The sequence below is a fragment of the Anolis carolinensis genome, chromosome 1 (assembly GCF_035594765.1).
Source record: "Anolis carolinensis isolate JA03-04 chromosome 1, rAnoCar3.1.pri, whole genome shotgun sequence".
NCBI classification, from domain to species: domain Eukaryota; kingdom Metazoa; phylum Chordata; class Lepidosauria; order Squamata; family Dactyloidae; genus Anolis; species Anolis carolinensis.
In genome coordinates, this window is record NC_085841.1 from 140133664 (window position 1) to 140154006 (window position 20343).

Consider the following 20343-nt stretch of genomic DNA (forward strand, 5'->3'; position numbering starts at 1 on the left):
TCCAGTGTTTATTGAGATAACATGAATGTTTTTGGGATTATTGCTATAATTACATTTTTTTAAAAAAAAAAAAAGCTACACAGTGGTCCTAAATAAGTTAATCCTCCTATGTGAGTTGTCACATCCACTAGGCATATATACAAGTATATAAAAGAACATGGTAAAAACAGGGATTTGTACCTTTACGGAAAATATGACAGGGTTTGACAGTAAGAAAAGAGATAGCATACGGAAATTGGTGGTATCAGAAAATCTTGCAAAATGAGAGACTGTGGAGCAATGAAATGACAAGAGATCAATCTGAAGCATTTTGGATGTCATTTGTCTTTCATACCTATGATATGAACATTTGTATCCCCAAAGAATCAACTAAGGTCTGGAGAAGGATCTACTCGCAAATGAGTTGTACATGTACCCCACTGAACTGTAATCTTGTATCCTCATAGCTGCAACACTAATTTAAATTGTTCCTTCTGTATGCAAAATGATCTCTAGTACATTGATTAATATTTCTTGTCTTGGGGAACAAGGAGGTGCTAGAGGACTGGAGAAGGGCAAACATTTCTCACTTCAAAAAGGCAAAAAAGAAGATCCAGGAAGCTGCAGACTAATCAGCTTAATTTCAACACCAAAAAATTAGTATGGATCATGTGGGAGTCTGTCTACTTGCATATTGTTGACAATGCAGTGAATAGTGCAAGCCATGAACAAATTCTGCCAAATTAATTTGAAAGCTTTTTTCAATCACAACACTAGTGTGGTAGATGGTAGAAATGCTGTGAATGACATTTATCTGTATTTCAGCAAACCATTTGAAGATATGGACACCCATGTTTTGATTGGCAAACTAATTCAATGCAAAATGGATGGGAACAATGTCAGATGTATCCATAACAAGCTGGAGAACCATTCTTAAAGACTTACTGTCAGTGGATGTGCTTCAAATTAGAAGGAGGCCTCAACTGGAGCACTGCTGTGTTCCGTCCTAGGGCCCTACTTGTCAACATATTTATCAATGACTTAGGTGATGGGGTAGAGAGAATTGTTATCAAGTCTATAGATAACACAAAACTGGGATGGGTGGCTAGTAGTTACAGGGGTAGAAGATAGGAACACAATTCAAAAAGAGCTAGATAACTAGAAAATTGGGCAGGAAAATAATAAAATGAAATTTAATAGAGACAAATGCAAAATTCTACATTTTAAAAAAACCCGAGATGCACTGGTCTAAGATGGGGATACATTATTCAGCAATACTATGTGGCATTATTGTTGAATATAATTGACTGTAAGACAGTAGCAAAGGAGGCAAATGCTATTTTAAACTGCATTAATAATTTTCAAGTTGAGAGAAGTAATAGTCCTGCTACTTTCAAAACTGGTCATGTCTCATCTGAAGTACTGTATTCAGTTATGGACACCTTGTTTTAAGAAAGATATAGGTAAATTGGAGGGAGAAGGACAAGGACAGTAAGAAATTTGGAAACAAAATGTATGACAAAAGTCTAAAGGAGTCAGTCATGTTCAGCTGGGTCAGAAGAAGACTGAAGGGTGATATGATTGCATTCTTTAAACACCCCAAGAGCTGTCACAGAAATGTGTGGGGCAGTATATTCTCTGTTGCCTTGGAACAGTGATTCCTACCCTTTGGTCTTTTAGGTATTTTGGACTTCAGCTCCCACAATTCCTAACAACTGGTAAATTGGCTGGGTTTTCCATTATTGGAAGGCAGGTTTTGATTGAATATCAGAAGGAATGTCTTGACAACAAGAGCAGTTGTATTGATGCGGACTTCTTTGATGACTTCTTCACATGCACCACTGGAATCGCCAAATATCGCGGTGGTGGGGGAAGAATCAGGAAGACGGCTGTCCCAGTGGGTTGGACTCAATGGCCCATGAGGCCCCTTCCAACTATGATCTCATGTCTATATTCAATTTAAATTAATGGGAAACTAAAAGCCTTTTGACTTATGGAAAGTCCAAGTGGAGGCTCCAAACCCTCAGGAATAGAGGTGTGGCAGGTGTCAGCATATTGTGGGGCCTTTGCACTTTGTGGGGTCTTTCAGTGATGGCTGTGCTGAAAGAGGCCCTCTGATAGCTTTTTTTCTAAAGCAGCTTTGGTCATCCTGATTTGACTTGTCCAGAGCAATGAAGACAAGAAATTAATAAATTGTGAGTCAACAAATCAGGAACTGCTGATATAATAAAAGGGGGGAAAGGTATGAGAAGTAAATGCTTTCAGTATGAATTGTAACCCAATAATGTCAACAAAAGATGAAAAGGCAGCTGATAATTACTAAGGCTTTATTGGGACAGTTTGGTCACCAGTAGCTAACATGTACAGTAGTTTGTTATATATTGGGCTATTTCCTGGTATTCTTTTTCATTCTTAATCTTAGAGATAAAGAATATAAACCAATGAAAGCAAATAACAGAGGCATTCAGTGAAAACACAATATGCTATAATGTTTCAGGAGCATTGTTTAATCAACAGTAGTTATTATGGCCCACAATATAAGGTTTCTTTATTTTTTATTCCTACCTGAAAGAAAAATTATAACATGATAAGAAAAAATCTTTTAGGATTACCGCCTACATGCACAGACACACATAACTGTACCATTTTATGTAAACAAAAATATATAGATAACATTTTATATGCAATAGTTTTAAATATATAAATTAAAATTAAAGATAATTCTAAATTCTAAACTGTATTGAGGAAATACAATCAGAGCTTGAAAGTAACTACTTGCAATTAGCAAGTTACTTACAATTTTCACAATTAAAAGGCATGGCTAAGGATGCATCTACACTGTGGGATTAATGCGGTCTGACACAAACTACCACAGTCCAATGCTATGGAATCATGGGAATTGTACCTTTACAGGGTGTTTAGTTTTCTCTGCTAAAGAGGGCTGATGCCTCCCCAAACTACAACTCTCATGATTCCACAGCATCGAGACATGGCTGTTAGTAGTATCAGTATAGATGCACCCTTAGTCATGCTTCAGTTTGTAAGGATTGTTTTGTGTATTTCTGCATTTCAAGAGGTTGGATATCATGGCCTCTGTGGTCTCTTTCAACTCCATGGGCCAGTTTAAGAGCTTACATATACTGGGTGCTTAATTCACAGGTATTCCAGAGCAGTAATGCTCCTGGACTAGATGGAGAGGTGCCCAGACACTTTGTCCATAACCAAGAGTGGCAGAAGGGTAGAGTCTACATCACCAAGACTGGATCAGGCTCTCTAAATTGACATCTTACTTCCTTGTTGCTGCGCTATATAGAGGGAAGATGGGATATACAGAATAACATATAGAGTATAAGATATAATGTAGAGAGAGAACTATGTCTGTTAAATTGTGTGTATGCATGTGTTACTGGAAACAAAGAGACTAATCCTGGGCAAAGCGCCTAGTCAAATGTGAGGAGATGAGAACATCTGCATTTCTATCAACATCTCCCCAGCAGAGAAATAGAAGTACAGTACTCTCTCAAACTACAGTAGCACCAAACTGATTTGCTTGTGTACTGTAGACAGATGTTATTGTTTGATATACAGTATAGCTCAGTGGTCCCCAAACTAAGGCCCGGGGGCCGGATGCGGCCCTCCAAGGTCATTTACCTGGCCCCCGCCCTCAGTTTTATAATATAATATTTTTATATCAGTTTTAATAATATAATATGTTGTATATACATATAATATTGATAATAATCTTATGTTATACAATATAATACTAATAGTAACACCATATAATAATATTAATTATATGTTATATATTACATATTATATAATAGTATAGTGGTATTGTTCAGTATAATAATATATAATGCTAATATTGCGTTATGCTAATAATATAATATATTGTATGTACATATAGCTGCTCTGAGTCCCCTTCGGGGTGAGAAGGGTGGGATATAAATGTAGTAAATAAATGCAGTAAATAAATAATTAATTTTAGACTTAGGCTCAGCCAAAGTCTGACATGACTTGAAGGCACACAACAACAACAACAACAATCCTAATTAACTTGACTATCTCATTGGCCAGTAGCAGGCCCACACTTTCCATTGAAATCCTAAAAGGTTTATGTTGGTTAAAATTGTTTTCATTTTTAAATATTGTATTCTTTCGTTTTTGTTGTTGTTGCACTACAAATAAGACATGTGCAGTATGCATAGGAATTTGTATTTTTTTTCAAATGATAATTCGGCCCCTCAACAGTCTGAAGGATTGTTGACCGGCCCTCTGCTTAAAAAGTTTGGGGACCCCTGGTATAGCTCATGACTGTTATTTTTTTTAAAATCACACCATTGGCACACTTATTAACCTCATTAAAATACTCTCTTTAATGACTGGAACTGTGTTAGGGTGCGATCTATCAGACTACCACACATCATCTTTGGTTTCAATGTACTCACAGCACAATTTTAAATTTCCTTACTGGAAATGAATGAAAATCATATAGCAGCAGCTCTAAATGGTATTTCCCCCATTGTTAATATTTTTTTAGTCAATGGGATAAAATCATATTTCAGTGTAATGACTATATTTGTAACAACTACAAAGGGGCACCATTAATTTGTAAAACATGGCAAACTGCCATTTCCTACAAATTCTTGGAACAAGATAAAGTCATTCATATCCTTAACAGATGTCAACCACAGCAAACATTACAAATATGCTACTCGTAGTAAATCTGGGTTTGGCTCCCTGTACACAGCATAATTGACTTGGCAAATGTAAAAAAGCCAATCTGGAGTAATAAAATATAGAACAGCAAGGCCACACACACTGATGGACCTCATAAACTGCTGCAAATATTTATATGACACTAAAACTCAACTTCATTAAGAAGGAAGACTGTACTTACTATCTTACTACATGGCAGCCAGTTCTGTCCAAAGTGCTTTAAAATAACAGTTAATGACATGGGAATGAGACCACTGAAAGAGGGCCTTCACATGTGACCAACACGAGCCACCAGTCCATTGGTTTTGCAGCCCAAATCAAGCAACAAAAACGTTGTTTTAAGTTTTTCCAAAGTGATTTAAAGTGCCCATCAGTTGTACATATTTTGTAGCCTGGCACTTAATTTTAAATATATGTGTACTACACACATCTGCCCTGAACCTTTAAAATTTCACATACTTTCAATATAGCAACTTCACTATGTTGTGCCTTTTCTCTTATCACTTTAGCAAGGTGAGTATTTTGTAAATCTGAAGTGGTAACACACTACATATTTTACCAATTTCAAATCTGATAGTGATGTGAAGCATCTTTCTTAGGGGTTGTCTACACTGAGAAAAAAAACATACTCACCTGGTAGCTTCTGTGATCTGGATGCACAATGTATCTGAAGATTCCCTTGTAATTTCATTCTTTGTGATAGTGGTTCAAATTTGGTCCAAAAAGCTTGCCTTTTATCCTGCCATTTTCCTAAAAAGATTGGGGGGGGGGGTTGGTATGTCCCCATGCTTCCAAAGTGACATGGCTAGGGAACTGGGAGGATTTAATGGTGGGCAAAAAAGACAAATCAGTGGGAGGTGACCTCAGGCAAGCAGTAACCTGATCATTTCCACCAGGAAGTTGTTTTTTCCACAATTTGAACTTTGTTTTAAGTTTCTCAGCATGGTGTGGGTGTATGTAATTGTGCAGATATCTGCATATCAATATATGTGCACCCTTACTTAACAGAATGGCCAGAGCCCTTCCAAGCCATGAGGAAAAAGTTGGAAATAGGTACATTCACAAGCACGATGGGAAAAACAAAATGTGGAGCTGCTATGGTCATATACAAACATCTAACTTACAAATGACTCCTAGTTATAAATGTGGGTGAGACAACGGGAAGTGAGAAGAAGTCTACCCCTAGGAAGGGAAATGCACTTAAAGAAGAGTTGTCCTGGGAAAAGATGTCTCTGCTGAATCTTTATCACCAATCATTGTTTCCAGAACAACCTCAAATTTTCAAAATTCAATTGTTTCATAGACAGGAAGTGAGGTGAAGTCTTCTGGACAGGGGCGCAGACAGCAAAACAAATGTCACAGGAATGTTACCCTTTCCTGTGCTATCAAAAACTTTTAAAAAATGGCTGGAGTTACACTTAAAATGTACCTGTTCAACTTAAGAACAAATCTACAGAAGTTCTTTTGATCACAACGTGGAAACTGCCGGTAGTTGAAAATAATACAAAGTTTTGGTGATATGGATCATCCCATTACACTGAGGTGAACTCACCAGGGGAAGGCTTGTGGCTGGTTACACCAATCTCACAATAATAATAATAATAATAATAATAATAATAATAATAATAATAATAATAATAATGCTTTATTTCTACCCTACCACCATCTCCCAAATGGGACTCAGGGCAGCTTACAAAGCACTCGTAATGGAATAATGCATATGGTGCAATAAATACAGATACATCAATATCAAAGGAAAACATAATTTACATCAATACATAAAACAATACCATAATATAATCAATCAACCCTAAAACAGACATCAATAAAATGTTATAGACATAACATGAATAACAACCAACCAGTCATATAAAGTGCTTTCAGTGCAAACCAATGGGTCTACAGTGTAGACGTTTTGGGCTTTATACCAATTGGAAAGTTTCGTTAAAGAGCCATGTTTTTAGGTTGGACCAAAAACATTGGAGAGTGGGGCTAGCCCAATTTTTGATGTGTCTGGCATGAATGAGATTGCTGCAAGGTCACTGAGAACTCGTGTGAAACAGATTTTTCTTCTATCAGTGTAGGCAAGCCCTTGGTCAAGCTAAATAATTCAGCAGATAATACCAGACATTACATGCATGCATGTTTCTAGAAGAACAGGGAAATTGAAAGCAACCCAAACAAGTAACTGTAGCATTGTAAAAGTATAAAAAATATAACAGGGTATATTTTGCAGGGTAAAGACCACTTAACTTAATGGATATGTCCTCCTGTGGTAAACATTTGCCTAGAGTTATGTTCATCTGAACACACAGCTATGGGGACTACTTCATCCCCAAATGTATATTTTCTTTCTCACATCTGTGAGAAAGAAATTACTCTTATTTCCTCATACAGGTATACTCATTTGAATAGTCTTATGGGCTCTGAAGCTGGATGAGGCCCAATGAAACTGCAGCCATATACAGAAGGGCAATCTCAAAGATCTAAGAGAAAAAAGAAAGATGGTTTCATCTGGCAAGCAGACTTGAAGTTTTCACTTTAAATTTATTATGTACTACTGCTACTGACTTGTCAGATACCATCTATGTTGGCATCTTCTCCTTCTGCTGAAATGGTATTTGCAATGGGTTTGCCACATGCACCTGTAAATAGGTAGAGCACACTGATGGCCAAATATGCAACTCTTAGAAACAGCCCCATATCTTCTCTGGCTCAACCACAGAAGGATGCTTGGGCAACTTTAGAATTTGTATTCTTGTTCAAGGCTGTGCAAATGAAGTTACCAGCTTCCATAACCTTATAAAGATTCACACCCTAGGAGAGAGGGAGAGAAAAAGAGAATTTTACTTCTACTTATGTTATTTTATTGTCAAAGGCTTTTATGTTATTGAAACTTGAATTAGAATCATGATCATCAGGATCTGCAATAATTTAATGTTTTCATATAACATTTCCATGGGTTCTCCAAAACTATGCAACCCCACAGCACTCTATTTCCCTCCCTTACATTTTCCTACATGAAACTGCTGGATGAGGGCATCCAGAGGCTTTAGGTAAAGGTAAAGGTTTTCCCCTGACATTAAGTTCAGCCTTGTCTGACTCTGGGGGTTAGTGCTCATCTCCATTTCTAAGCCGAAGAGCCAGCGTTGTCCATAGACACCTCCAAGGTCATGTGGCGGGTATGACTGCATGGAGCACCGTTACCTTCCTGCCAAAGCGGTACCTATTGATCTACTCACATTTGCATGCTTTCAAACTGCTAGGTTGGCAGAAGCTGGGGCTAACAGCGGGTGCTCACTCCCGGATTCAAACCTGCAACCTTTCAGTCCGCAAGTTCAGCAGCTCAGCGCTTTAACACGCTATGCCACCAAGGGCTCCAGATGCTTTGGGAATCTACTTTTTTCATCCACTTCATTCTGAGCTTCCCAGAAGTGTCTAAATGCATACAGTCCCTAATACGATGGTGGGATATACACACTCCTGAGAATGAGGTGCAACAGTACTGCATAGTTTATTAATACGACAGCAAAATCTCACTGATACTGACACACAAATGCCATAAAATATATACAGTACATAAGCACCTTCACTTTATCTCTGGGTAAATTCTCACAGATGTTCTAGAATTGCAGCTGAACCTTGTTAACTTTACACCAATCTGTAAACATGTCAAATTCATCTTTCCTTCAGTTCATGGACAATGTGCCTATTCATGCTGAACATCCTTTCAAAGGATGCATTAAGTACTCCTCTGATAGCATGGTGGGATATTCAAAAAAGCATTTCACTTATTGTGTTCATTTTTCAAAGTGATTTCAGTCAACAAAGCAAGAACATGAACACTGAAATGAAAGGAAGCCAAGAGACCATTTGGATCAAATGTAAACAAGAGGCAATGATTAATTTCAGTATGGGGCTCCTGTAAAATGCTAGCAAATAAAATAAACTCATAGACTTAGAACATAGGTGCCATAGTAAGAGGGTTCAACCAGGTTTATTTATTGTTATTGTCTTTAAAGGTGTTATTGTATGTTGATGTATGTTCTCAAATTTGTATGTGCAAAACCATACTTCTATATGGATGCGAAAGTGTGTGTACGTGTATGCAGGAGCTGTATTCAATAAGGGTGTCTGCTGATTATATTTTTTCCACTGAAGTGGCAATGTTTGAGGTTGTATTATTTATACACACACACACACACACACACACACGGGCCCCTGGTGGTGGCGCAGTGTGTTAAAGCGCTGAGCTGCTGAACTTGCAGACCGAAAGGTCCCAGGTTCAAATCCCGGGAGCAGAATGAGCGTCTGCTGTTAGCCCCAGCACCTGCCAACCTAGCAGTTCGAAAACATGCAAATGTGAGTAGATCAATAGGTACCGCTCCGTCAGGAAGGTAACGGCGCTCCATGTAGTCATGCTAGCCACATGACTTTGGAGGTGTCTACAGACAACGCCGGCTCTTTGGCTTAGAAATGGAGATGAGCACCCCAGAGTCGGTCACGACTGGACTTAACGTCAGGGGAAAACCTTTACATTTATACACACACAGTAGAGTCTCACTTATCCAACATAAACGGGCCGGCAGAACGTTGGATAAGTGAATATGTTGGATAATGAGGAGAGATTAAGAAAAAGCCTATTAAACATCATGTTATACAACAAATTTGACAGAAAAAGTAGTTCATTACACATTAATGCTATGTAGTAATTACTGTATTTACGAATTTAGCACCAAAATATCACAAGGCATTGAAAACATTGACTATAAAAATGCGCTGGATAATCCAGAATGTTGGATAAGTGAGACTTTACTGTATGTGTGTGTGTATATATACACACACACACACACACACACACATACACGTATCTTTTTATGGCTTCTTAATGTACCTTTGCATGTTAGCTTTCAGCCTAGATTTTAATGTATTTTGCTTTTATCACACTGCATTCCAATCCCTTTATGCTGGTCTATGACTGTAATAAAGAAAGATGTGAGGTGGCATGGAATAGTTCCAAAAAGACTAAGTGATGGCCATGGGTGAGTCATTAAAGGGTTCAGCTATAATTGGTCATACCTAGATAAGTATGTGGCTCCTTAACACTGATAGAAAATCTTTGGGTGGTAAGAGTAAAATCTCAAGCAACTTTACTTTGTTGCCTGCAAAATTAGCCTTTTCATGGATTGTGTCTACAAAGTAGCCTAATACGTCCTCACATATGGGTCAGCTTATAATGCCCTTTTGGTTTCAGTAATACACATATTTTTAAAATCAACATAGGGTTGTACTACACAGACAGTATAACTCAGTTTAAAGTGGATTGATTAGATTTACAGGTCTAGAACTGGTTTGAGGTCAGGAAGGTGATTACACTAAACACAAAACTGTACTTCAAATTGCTTTGCACGCCCCCCCCCCCCACGCATTTCCAGGGGAGATGTGCATCACTGCCCCAGAGGCATACAGGATGGGAAAATGGGGTAAGTGAAACCTCTCCTAGGAGGTCGATTAGCCCCTTGCTGCCCAGCCCTGACCTTCAGGTGTTTTTGGCAGCACAGTTCTGGATTGTTTACTGCATATCAGCAGGCAAGAGTGTCTACAAAGTGCTCCACCTTTTGCAGAACCTATTTTGCCCTGGATCTGAGAGACACAAGGATCACCTGCAGCACAATTTTGGCAGAAAGACTTTTCTGGGATTTCTTTATATTTCTTTCTTTTTATCACTCTTGATGAACATTGCAGTGTACACTGGGGGTATACATTTTGTGGATACCTCACCCTCAAGCTGACTTCAAACTGAATTGGAGTGTCTGTGTAGAAATGGGCATAAATATTATAGCATGCATTTCGTGCTATTCTTCCACTCATTTATTTTACATTGTGCACTTTTAAAAATACATTAAAAGTAGCTTACCGTATTGATTCCTAAGCCATTAAGCATATATATGACATCCTCTGTAGCTACGTTTCCTGTGGCACCTTTTGCATATGGGCAGCCTCCCAAACCAGCAACTGCAGAATCAACAACATGAACTCCCATCTGGAAAATAATGACAAGAACTGTCTTGTATTTTTCCCTCAAAGCAACAATTCTCAGTAAAAATGCATGCTGCGCTAAGAAATGGCTAATACGAGCTGAGGACATTATGTAAACTTTGACAATTTCCTCTTTAAGTGTTTCAGATGTCCCTTCTCTCCATTGCCTACACTATATTCATCCCAGTGCTTTGTGTGTTTTATTTTAGACATAATTTTTATGCCTAGCATGGTTATTGGACTCTTTTTTTAAAAAAAAACACAAAGCTGTGGCTTTACTATTTTATCTTAGCAAATACAGACTCTAGAAGAATCTAGCAGAAGCCCTAGGGAATTGTTTGTCTTCAAAGCAGAAACTTGAAGTCTTACAAGTGGCAAAAAGTGATGAATTGAACGCACTGAATCTTAAAAGCCATTATAAGTGAGTTCCAAACTATAGCCATAGACAAGATATGGTTTTCTTCATTTTGATCTCCCATGAGGCAAGGAGGGAAATCCTTTCCAAGTGTTTCGAACAAAGTATCCCAATCAGCTGCATCCATCTGTTCTTTCTTTTGGCACATTTCCTCCACTGCAGACTGGGGAAATGGATTTCTTGGCACATTCAGTTGTGCCTCATTCAATCTGTGGGTTTCTTCAGATGTCTGGAGATAGTATAATGTAAAACTTCTATTCAAGCCTGCTGTTAAAACAAACGGCCACCCTATGTCTGCAGGAGCATTTGATCTACCAAGTAAAATGCAGCCTAGCCAGTATTTGGTCCTGAAGGAAGTTCAATAATTTCCTTGTTTAACTGTTCACATATCTGCATCAGATCCAGGTATCAACCAACCTCCCTCTTGATGGATAAGTCTAATACTCGGTCTAAGAAGCAACCACATGTACTTAAGTCCCCCAATGATAGCTTCCGCTGCCATCGGGAGGTGCCTAAAGGCATCTGACCTCATGGTCAAGGTCAAACCAACTAATCTTCTAATCCTATATCTGTGAGGGTTATAATTTGGGAAAGTAAGGAAATTACTTTTAGTGTGCTGTCGAAGGCTTTCATGGCTGGGATCACAGGGCTGTTGTGTGTTTTCCAGGCAGTATGGCCATGTTCCAGAAGTATTCCCTCCTGACATGTCGCTCACATCTATGGCAGGCATCCTCTGAGGTTGTGAGGTACATGGAGAAACTAAGCAAGGAAGGTTTATATATCTGTTGAAGATCCTGGAAGGGGAAAAGAACTCCTGTCTGTTGGAGGCCAGTGTAATGTTGTAATTAATCACCTCAATTAGCATTAAATGGCCTTCCCAGCGTCATCTCCTGGCCTGGGGAAAACCTTTGTTCAGAGTCATTAGCTGTCCCTGATTGATTCATGTCTGGAATTCTTTTGTTTTTAGTGTTGCTCCTTATTTACTGTTCTGGTTTTGGAGGTTTTTTTTAACACTGGTAGCCAGATTTTGTTCATTTTCATGGTTTCCTCCTTTCTGTTGAAATTGTCCACATGATTGTGGATTTCAGTGGCTTCTCTGTGTAGTCTGACATGATAGTTGTTGGAGTGGTTGTGTGCTGGTACGGCTGTACCAGAAGCTCCAACTTTATTTTCTTGCTGCTAATGTTTGCAGTCATAGGACAGGCTGCCTGTCAATCATCATTAAGTTTGATTCCGCCCCTTGTTCAGGGTTCTGGGAGGGAAGGAGCCATTTTTAAGTCAGTCTCACTTAAGGAAGGTAAGCTATAGGGCGTAGACCAGCGCGTCCCGTAGAAAAGCTTCATATCTCAATAACATCCAGGGATATAGAACATCCGAGAAAACAGAAACAGAAATTCCAGGGGAAAAGGTTCCAAAAGCTCTGGCTGAGAGCTTACAGGCTCTCAGCCTCACAGCTCCTGGGGGAAACAGCCCTAAAGTTTCCAAAGAAACCTCGGAGAGAGAGAACAGCATCACAGATTCATGGAACCCCAGCTGAAACATCGGCAAGCCTTGGTTAGTAGGTCTACTCGATGCCCAGACGCATTTGAAATCGGTAGTAGGTCCCACATCGGCTAGGCTCATATGACAGACAGCCTGGGAGAGGTTATAAGGGGATTTTCTTCTTACAGAGAAAATATAGTTATCCCAAGCCAATTGCCCGTCCCAAGGACAAGATTGAAAAGCCAACCGTTTATTAAGGAAACCTTGAAGTGTTATTTGACTCCTTGAAGATTTATTATTTGTTCATAAATAAAGACTTTGTTATTTCATTAAAGACTCAAAAGGCCATCCTTTTCGGGGAAATCCTCAAGAACCTCTCTTTAGGCGCCGAGGCTTCCCGCTGGGCATAAAGTATACGTCCTATACAAAAGACAATAGTTACAGGCCCAGCGCGTGACAGAACAGGTTGATCATTTCTGTGTTCTCAAATAATATACTGTGTCCAGGTTGGTTCATCAAGTGCTCTGCTATGGCTGATTTTTCTGCTTGAGTGAGTCTGCAGTGCCTTTCATGTTCTTTGATTCGTGTTTTGGTGCTGCATTTGGTGGTCCCTATGTAGACTTGTCCATAGCTGCATGGTAGACGTTAGACTCCTGCAGAGGTAAGGGGATCCCTCTTGTCCTTCGCTGACCATAGCATTTGTTAGATTTTTAGTGGGCCTGTTGATAGTTTGTAGGTTGTGTTTCTTCATCAGTTTGCCTATGCAGTCAGTGGTTCACTTGATGTATGGTAAGAACACCTTTCCTCTGTGTGGATCTTTGTCTTTCCTTTCATGGCTTGTTCTTGGCCTTACAGCTCTTCTGATGTCCATGGTGGAGTATCCATTGGCCTGTAGAGCCCAGTTTAGGTGGTTTAGTTCACCTTGGAGGAGGTAAGGTGTGCAGATTCTTTGTGCATGGTTACATGGAACACTTTGAAAAACAAGCCCTGGAAACAGCACCAAAAAGCCAACTATATGGTTCAGCTATGTTGATGACACCTTCACCATTTGGAGCCATGGAGAAGAAGAACTCAACACGTTCCTGGGCCACCTCAACAGCATCCACCCAAACATCCAATTTGCCATGGAAAAAGAAAAGGAAGGAAAACTGCAATTTCTAAATGTTCTAGTCATCCGCAAACCCAATCAACAATTGGGCAACATAGTTTACAGAAAACCTACACACACAGATAGATACCTTCATAAAAGCTCCAACCATCACCCAAGTCAAAAAAGAAGCACAATCAAAGCCCTGACAGACCGCACACAAAGAATCTGCTAACCTCACCTCCTCCAAGGTAAACTAAACCACCTAAACTGGGCTCTACAGGCCAATGGATACTCCACCATGGGCATCAGAATTGCTGTAAGGCCAAGAGCAAGCCAGGAGAGTAAAGACAAAGATCCACCCAGAGGAAAGGTGTTCTTACCATACATACATCAAGGGAACCACTGACTGCATAGGCAAACTGATGAAGAAACACAACCTACAAACTATCTACAGACCCACTAAGAAAAACCAACAAATGCTACGGTCAGCGAAGGACAAGAGGGATCCTCTTACCTCTGCAGGAGTCTACTATATGCCATACAGCTGTGGACAAGTCTACATAGGGACCACCAAACACAGCATTGACCAAACATGAGTCAAAGAACATGAAAGGCACTGCAGACTAACTCAGCCAGAGAAATCAGCCATAGGAGAGCACTTGATAAATCAACCTAGACACAGTATATTATTTGAGAACACAGAAATGCTCAACCACTCCAACAACTATCATATCAGACTACACAGAGAAGCCATTGAAATCCACAAACATGTGGACAATTTCAACAAAAAGGAGGAAAACATGAAAATGAACAAAATCTGGCTACCAGTGTTAAAAAAACCCCCTCCAAAATGGGAACAGTAAATAAGGAACAACACTAAAAACAAAAGAATTCCAGACATGAATCAATCAGGGACAGCTAATGACTCTGAACAAAGGTTTTCCCCAGGCCAGGAGGTGAATCATAGAATCATAGAATAGTAAAGTTGGAAGAGACCTCATGGGTCATCCAGTCCAACCCCCTGCCAAGAAGCAGGAAATCACATTCAAAGCACCCCCAACAGATGGCCATCCAGCCTGTTTAAAAGCCTCCAAAGAAGGAGCCTCCACCACAGTCCGGGGGAGAGAGTTCCACTGCCGAACAGCTTTCACAGTGAGGAAGTTCTTCCTGATGTTCAGGTGGAATCTCCTTTCCTGTAGCTTGAAGCCATTGTTCCGTGTCCTAGTCTGCAGGGCAGCAGAAAACAATCTTGCTCCTTCCTCCCTATGACTTCCCCTCACATATTTGTACATGGCTATCATGTCTCCTCTCAGCCTTCTCTTCTGCAGGCTAAACATGCAGAAGTGAAGCTGGGAAGGCCATTTAATGCTAATTGAGGTGATTAATTACAACATTACACTGGCCTTCAACAGACAGGAGTTCTTTTCCCCAACCAGGATCTTCAACAGATATATACACCTTCCTTGCTTAGTTTCTCCTTATACCTCACAACCTCAGAGGATGCCTGTCATAGATGTGGGCGAAACATCTATGTTATAGTTTAGACTGCTGTGCAAGATATACCTGAAATCAATAATTAGTATATGTGTATACATATGTCTTGAAATCATCTGTTGACTTATGGCAACCCCATGAATTTCATAGGAACCTTCAGAGGTGGTTTTCTGTTCTCTCCTTTGAAATATCACAAAAGGCATGCAATTTTAAAAAAAATCAACTACTGTTTCACTGACCACGTGGTGGCACTGTTGTCTTAAGATGTGCCATATAAAGTCCAGCTATTCAAACTGGCAAAGATAAACAGTACCACATGTGAAGTATTAATATAACACCTCTATCATGTTTTGTGCTTGTTTTTTCCCCCTAAAACCACTGCTGTCTACAAAACAGAACACTAGTTGCATAAGAGAAATGGTTCAAAAACTCCATGAAGCTTTGGGTCCATGTATTCTTTACTATAGAGTCAGCATGGTACAGTGATTTAAGCACTGGACTATGACTCTGGAGAGCAAGGTTTGAATGCTTGTTTAACTTTGGAAACCTATTGGGCAGGTCACACTTTCCTGGTCTCTGAGAGGTCAGAAATTATTTGAAGGCATGCAATAACAACTTTATACTATGTATATACTATAGAATATAGATATGACTATATTATCAGCTCCAAACAAATACAGTACAGGCTGCGCCAACTCTTCTTGTTTTGGTGGTCATTACTTCCACTTGTGCTACAGGTTTTCCTTAAAATAGCAGGCATAGTGCTGCAGACTTGAATATCTTTTCTAGCCATCATCTTGTATTTGCAAGGTAAAGCCTCTATAGGTTGATCATTTCTCTAGTAAATGTTTCTCTTTGAGACAAAACAGACACCGCAAATGTTCATCAGACAGAAAACACTTTCATTCACAAAAAGAATAATTAGATGAGAGAAGTCGAGGCCATGAAATTAGAGAGGCGCAGCAGGACCCTGGAGTGAAGAGAAAGGTGTTTTGTTTTGCTTGTTTTGATGATAGAAGATGTTGGAAAATAAAGGATGAACAATTGAACAAGAGAAAGGGAACAGAAAGACACAAAGACAAACTGGAAAGTGAGGAAAAACTACTTAACCACACAAAGAGGACTGAGGGGATGTTAGCTTTGATGGGTTAGGACATGAGCAGTAGATGAACTCTTGGTCCAAATTTTTTTTAAAATGTACACAGTGTCTACATCTACAAAAAGCATCGTATATTAGTGTACAACAAAACTAATTGAAATTTAACGGAGAAGATGGGGTAATACTGACCGGGGATAGGGAAAAAGCAGAACTGCTCAACACCTACTTTGTCTCAGTCTTTTCACAAAAAGAAATCAGTTTTCAACTTGAGCAATATGGAGTAGAAGAAGTAATAGGGGAAATGCAATCCAAAATAGGTTAAAAAGTACTCCAGGAATACTTGGCCACTCTAAAAGAACTAAAGTTTCCAGGGCCAGACAAACTACAACCAAGAGTGTTGAAGGAACTAGCAGAAGCCATTTCAGAATAATAGGCAATAATCCTTGAGGATTCTTGGAGAACAGTTCCAGGACACTGGAGGGGGGGGGGGGGCAAATGTTGTCCCTATCTTCAAGAAGGTAAAAAATGAGGACCCAAACAATTACTGTCCAGTCAGCCTGATGTCAATACCAGGGAAGATTCTGTAAAAAAAATCATTAAGGAAGCAGTCTGCAATCACTTAGAAAGCAATGGTGTGATTACCAAACGTCAATGTGGACTTCTTAAAAACAAGTCATGCCACACTAAGCTCATCTCTTTTTTTGATAGAGTTACAAGCTTAGTAGATGCAGGGAATGCTGTGGATGTAAAGTATCTTGATTTCAGTAAGGCCTTTGTCTTCTTGCAAGCAAACTTGTCCAATGTGGGCTTGGTAGTGCTACTATTAGATGGATCTGTAATTGGTTCAGTGACGAAACCCAAAGAGTGCTCACCCATGGTTCCTCCTTATCTTGGAAAGAAGTGACTAGTGGGGTGCCACAGTTTTGAGTCTCAGGTCCAATTCTGTTCAACATCTTTATTAATGACTTAGATGATGGTTTTGGGGGGCATGTTTATCAGTTTTGCAGATGACACCAAATTAGGATAGCTAATACTCTAGTTATCCTTATACCCTAAGGAGCCCAGCTTCTGCCAACCTAGCAGTTCGAAAACATGCCAATGTGAGTAGATCAATAGGTACCGCTCCGGCGGGAAAGTAACGGCGTTCCATGCAGTCATGCTGGCCACATGACCGTTGTCTATGGACAACGCCGGCTCTTCGGCTTAGAAGTGGAGTTGAGCACCAGCCCCCAGAGTCAGACATGACTGGACTTAATGTCAGGGGAAACCTTTACCTTTACCGAATACTCTAGAGGAAAGGAACAGACTTCAAAACTACCTTAATAGAGTTGGGCCAAAACTAACAGAACGAATTTCAACAAGGACAAATGTAAGGTACTAAATTTGAGCAGAAAAAAGAAATGCAAAGAAACAGAATGAGTGATGCCTATGATACATGTGGAAAATATCTTGGAGTTTTTGTGGTCAACAAGCTGAACATGAACAAACAATGTGATGCTGCAGCTTAAAAAAGCCAATGGGATTGTGGGCTGCATCAGAAGGAGTATAGTGTCTAGATCGAGGGAAGTCATGATACCCCTCTATTCTGCTTTGGTCAGACCTAACCTGAAATACTGTGTACAATTCTGGGTATCACAATTTAAAAGCTCACAAATGTCCACAAAGGAACAGATCTAACAATAGAACTCAAGGCTTAGACTGTCCCCAAATGTCCAGCTACTACAGGAGTTCATCTTTTCCCACTTCTTTTCCTTCTTTTTAGATGTACACCATCATAATGTAAGTTGAAGTGTAATTTTTTAATCTTCTTTTCATATTCTTTGAAAATATGAAAGTTATTTGCTATGCTGCATTATTTTATGCACAGTATTAAATTCAAGGAGTTGAATCCAGGAGCAGCTTTGTCTTAGCTGAGAAAGCTTTCACTTAGACAAGTCAAAACAAGAGTTTAGGAAAGTTACTTTTTGTACTACAAGTACCAGGATATCCATCTATAAAGTAACCTTTCCAAATTCAGCTGAGAATTTTTAGCATCCTGGTGGAGGCACCTTGGGGGTTTTTTTGCCGGGAAGGGGGGGTGCCTTTTAGTCCTTTAGGTAGTTTTTCACGTGGTGGCTTGTGAATAGTGGTGAATGGCAAAAAAAAAGCATGTACTTCAACATGTACAAGCAAAAATCCTTTATTCTGAACCTAGACCACCACTTGAAATATCACAAGACATTTATCGCGGCTTAGCATTCTCACTCATAACAAAGCTAAACAAAAATAAAGAGAATATCATTCAAGAGTGCAAAGAATCTAACAGAAACTTTTCCTAATATATTCTTCATTAGAAAAGAATAATTTTCATCCTAAGGAACATTTGAGTCTTATCTATATATATATAATAAAAGTGAAATCGGAGTATGTATCAGCGTTTTGATTGGCCTGGCGGAATATGTGCTCACGTTTTGATTGGCCGCCACTATCCCAGGCCACTGAGACCAACAGGAATGACGGATCTGCACCAAACTTGGCACACTTCATCCCCACGATGCACTTTATGACCTGCTGCCATTTGGGGGAGGATGGACCACAGATGATGGGATTTGCAGTACTTTCAAACACTTTAACTCCCACAGACTACTGCAATGCCCACCAATGATAGAAATGGACCAAACTTGGCACACAGAACTCCTGTCGACCCCTTTACATCCTGATGTATATTGGGGCAGGATGGACCAAGAATGATGGAATTTGCAGTACCTTCCTTCACTTCTTGAGACCACAGCAACTGCCACAAATCACACAACTGAACCAAACCAGGCACACATATCCCGAATGACACACTTCACATGCTGCAGCAGTTTGACGGAGGGTGGACCAAGGATTATGGGATTTGCAGTACCTTCATCCAATTCACCTCCCACAAACCACTGTGATGCCCATGAATGACAAAACTGTATCAAACTTGACACGCAGGTGCAGGGTAGCCCACTTTACATCCTGGTGCAGTTTGGGGGAAGAGGGGACTTACAATATCTTCAGTCACTTCCTGGGACTACTGTGACCCCCACCAATGACTGATCAAGACCAAACTTGGTACATAGAGCCACCATGGCCCACTCTACATCTTGGTGAGATTTGAAAGAGCTTGGACCTTGGATGATGGGACTTGCAGTATATTCATTCACTTCCTGAGACCACTGTCACCCCCATCAATGTCTCATCAAGACCAAACTTCAAACAGAGAACACCCATGACTCACTCTACACCCAGGTGCAGTTTGGAGGATGATGGACCATGGACAATGGGACTTCCAATACCTTCACTCACTTCCTGAGAGCACCGCGACCACACAAATGACTGATCAAGACCAAACATGGTACATGGAGCCCTCATGACCTATTCTACATACTGGCTCTGTTTGGAGGGGGATGGACACTGGACGATGGGACTTGCATATGGGAGTTGGAGCTCACCCGCACCCACTGAACCCAGCTGACATTGGATATAGGCTACACTTGGAACACAGGCAAACAATGCCTTTCTCAAATGACCCGGGCATCGCCGGGTCTCCAAGCTAGTCCTAAATAAAAGTGATATAAACACCAAGAAATGGGAAGCCCTGGCATTTGAGCGCTGTAACTGGAGGTCAGCTGTTACCAACAGTGCTATGGATTTTGAGGAGGTACAAATAGAGAGAGAAAGGGAGAAATGTGTGTCAAGCAAACCCTTGTCAAGAGAGCCTTCTATCTGGAAATATATGTCTTTAATGTGAAAGACCATGCTGATCCAGAATAGGTCTCTACAGTCACTTGCGGACCCACTGCCAAGATGCTACCCTTGGAAGGCAATCATTCAAGTGATCACCCATGAATGAATGAATGAATGAATGAGTGCACACATATACGCACATAGGCATACACTTCCTCAATTCCCAAAGAACAGGGGAATGTTATCTTCCTTACTCCTCTTTTTATATTCATGTGGACATGTGGCTCCCTCCTCAGAAAATACCCCGCAGTGACACAATGGATTAAACCC

General features: G+C 40.0%; 1 protein-coding gene across 3 annotated transcripts in view; it reads right to left on the reverse strand.

Moving 5' to 3' along the window:
• hmgcll1 (3-hydroxy-3-methylglutaryl-CoA lyase like 1) overlaps positions 1–20343 on the reverse strand; it is a 105209-nt gene that overhangs the window by 27238 nt on the left and 57628 nt on the right. The window contains exons 8-9 of one of the 3 annotated variants that reach the window (XM_062983168.1): positions 10616–10741; positions 67–7515 (exon numbers count right to left, since the gene is read on the reverse strand). The exons of the other annotated variants lie outside the window; for them this stretch is intronic. Of the exons in view, the coding sequence (XP_062839238.1) occupies positions 7414–7515; positions 10616–10741 (228 nt within the window). The 3' untranslated portion in view covers positions 67–7413. Of the gene's footprint in view, positions 1–66; positions 7516–10615; positions 10742–20343 lie in introns of those variants that run through there. 3 annotated transcript variants of the gene reach the window in all.